This window comes from Echinops telfairi, unplaced genomic scaffold (genome assembly GCF_000313985.2).
Source record: "Echinops telfairi isolate 266 unplaced genomic scaffold, ASM31398v2 ScPeMD7_7475;HRSCAF=8513, whole genome shotgun sequence".
In the NCBI taxonomy this organism is placed as follows: domain Eukaryota; kingdom Metazoa; phylum Chordata; class Mammalia; order Afrosoricida; family Tenrecidae; genus Echinops; species Echinops telfairi.
This window is the reverse complement of record NW_022111379.1, coordinates 15,242,983-15,245,795: the sequence shown is the minus strand read 5'-3', so window position 1 is coordinate 15,245,795 and position 2,813 is coordinate 15,242,983. Positions and strand designations below refer to the sequence as shown.

General features: G+C 40.2%; 1 protein-coding gene across 1 annotated transcript in view; it reads right to left on the bottom strand.

The window, feature by feature from the left end:
• SLC3A1 (solute carrier family 3 member 1) overlaps positions 1-2,813 on the bottom strand; it is a 44,731-nt gene that overhangs the window by 13,225 nt on the left and 28,693 nt on the right. Inside the window, exon 5 of the mRNA XM_045285680.1 lies at positions 1,945-2,064. Coding sequence (XP_045141615.1) covers positions 1,945-2,064 — 120 coding nt within the window. The remainder of the gene's footprint in view (positions 1-1,944; positions 2,065-2,813) is intronic.

The following is a 2,813-nucleotide window of genomic DNA, read 5'->3' as shown; positions in this document are numbered from 1 at the left end:
GATCTGGTTTCCCTTTGCCAAAGTGAACTTCCCTGGCTTCAATCAAGGGATTTTTTTTTGAAATTTTAGGGTTGTCTCCTGAAATTAATTTTAATAGCTAATATTTAATAAATATGCTATCTGTTGAAAAGAATTATTTAAAACGTTTAATTCTTTAAGATGTCAGACCGTGTAAAATATGACAAAATAATAATTTATAAATTATCAAGGGTTCATGAGGGAGTGGGGAGCAGGGGGGGCGGGGGAAATGAGGAGCTGATGCCGGGGGTTTAAGTGGAGAGAAAATTGTTGGAGAATGATGAGGGTAATGAATGTACAAATGTGCTTTACACAATTAATGTAAGAGGATTGTGATAAGAGTTGTATGAGCCCCTAATAAGATGATTTAAAATAAAAATTTTAAAAAATTAAAAAAGTTTTTTCCTGGGTAGCACAGAAAACCAGTGTTCTAATTTGATCACTTGGCACCACTTGAAACTCAAGCAGTCCTAGGACACCTCATTGTAATTCTCAAGGTCATTACAAGATTTCTTCTCCAAGGAGAAGTTCTTCTCTTGGGGACAACAGAGTAAAACACCACCTGTTTTTCTCTCTGTCTTTTCTTTTAATTGGAAATCATATGCAAAAAAAAGTTAAAAAAAATGTTTCCTACCTAGAAACAGAACTTTATTCCTTAGAAAGGGAAAATATTTTTGGCTTAATCATAACCTTCATTTCATGATATACCCTCATCTTTGGCCCACACATAACCAACCTCTCCTTAGTAAATTAGTTAACTAATCTGTTTTAATGAAGGTATGAGTATCTACAAATCTACTACACAAGGTAAAAGTTAGAAGGGTGGCAATAAATTGTGATATTTTATTTGATTATATCATGCCCTGTATAATATGTTTGGATTTTTTTTTTTTGGCTCAGCATTACATTGTGATTCACTAGAGTTCATTTATTTTGATGAAAGTATAAAATTCCATTGGGTGAATAGAATCTATAGGGAGCTTCAAAAAGCTCGTGCAAAAATGTAATGCAAGAAAAGGGGATTTTCTCACTGTTGGAAGTGCTCTCATATAGATTCACCATTTGGGGACACCTTTCAGGACTGCTATCCACTTCTCCATGGAACGTGACTTCAGAACGGGGAGCAGTGGAGGAACAGACCGGCACATGAACAGCATCTCTCATGTGGGTAAGTTGAGAGTTCCTGGTGTGGACAACGGAGACCAAACCAATGGAGACCCGGACAGAGGATAACTGCCTCTTAATGTTTCCGAGTCTACAAAAGCAGGCCGCCTCATCTCCCTCCAGCTGAGCAGCTAGGAAATTTGAACCATCAACCTTTATTTAGCAACCCAGTGCGGTAGCAACTACACCAAAAGGGCTCAGGGAAGTATAAAGAACCCAGAATCTTTAGCTCCGTGGCTTGGCTGGAATTCACCTAGCATCTCTTCAACCCCTGAGAAGATTGTCCTCTCTACAGTTTGCTACGTGGAGATAATAGAACATCTCTCCTAGGATGCAGAGGTTCCGTGAAGGAGCATTACGTCAGCATACAACAGACAACAGAAAACATCCATCCCCTCCACTCCCCCCATGCTTTCTTTGAACTAGAAAAAAGCCTGTAAAATCGAGGCATCCTCAGTTCAGCTTGAGTGAGCTGGCAAAACCATGACGAGCAGACGTGCTTTCATTGCCCACCCTGTTTGTATATCTCAGAACCACGTCACTCGAAGAGTCTTCAAGGAAGCCCTCGCTCTGGAGGGAAGCAATGGAAGCAGACAGTTGGACAGGTGCATTTTAAATGCCTCTGTAGGTGTATTTCCCACAGAAAACTATTCAAAGCACACCCTGTACACAGAACACAGCTCAGCCCTAGTAAATGGTATCCCAAAGCATACTAATGACATCATCTGAGGAAGGAAAAAAAAGTTTAAAGCAAAACTTTACCGGATTCTGGGACACATTCACTTGGGCCTCATTTCTCAGGTGTGTTGCTTCTAGAAGAAATTTAACAGCATCGAAACTAAAGCCATCAACACCCTTTTCAAGCCAGTACTGGATGATTTCCTAAACAGAAGAAGCAAAAGACTTGGTTACATTCACCACACATTAGTACCCTAATTTTTAATAAAAATGTGTCTGTGAACTCCTTTCTATCTTCCCTGCCTACAAAACAAGGGCAGGATCCAGATAGCACAATAGTGTGACAACCCACTTATACAGTTTCTGGCACCATACATCTTCCTAGGGACAGACAGCTTCATCTTGTGGCCAGTAGCCAGGGCCAAAACCAGTGCCACCCAAGCTCCTGTGATAATTAATTTACTATAGGATAGTAATTGCATTTATGGACTTCTGCATCCCATCTATATTTTTATTGTGGCAAAATAATATTTAAATTTTAGACAGTTTGATCGCATTATTTTCACAATGTTATGCAACTCTCACCATTATCTATTTCCAGCCAAATGCCATCTCCCTAAGCCGCCATTCCCCAGTCTTGTGCCTCCCCGAGCCCTGCAAGCCCGCATCTGCTCTGTCTCTCAGGATTTGCCTTTTTGGGTCATTTCATATAAACAGATTCATCATGTAACATTTTGCACCTGGCTCCTTTCACATAGAACCTCTGTTTCCCACGGCAAAGTCCACTGTGGCAGACATAGTTAGGTTAAAATGTAATGTCATTTATCTCCCTTTTGACCCATTTAAAAGTTGTTTCAGTTTTTGTTTTGTTTTTTAAAGTGAAGGGGAAATACGCATGGATTAAGCCTCCAGGGAACCCCTCTGACCATAGACCAGGGATGTAAACAGCCCAG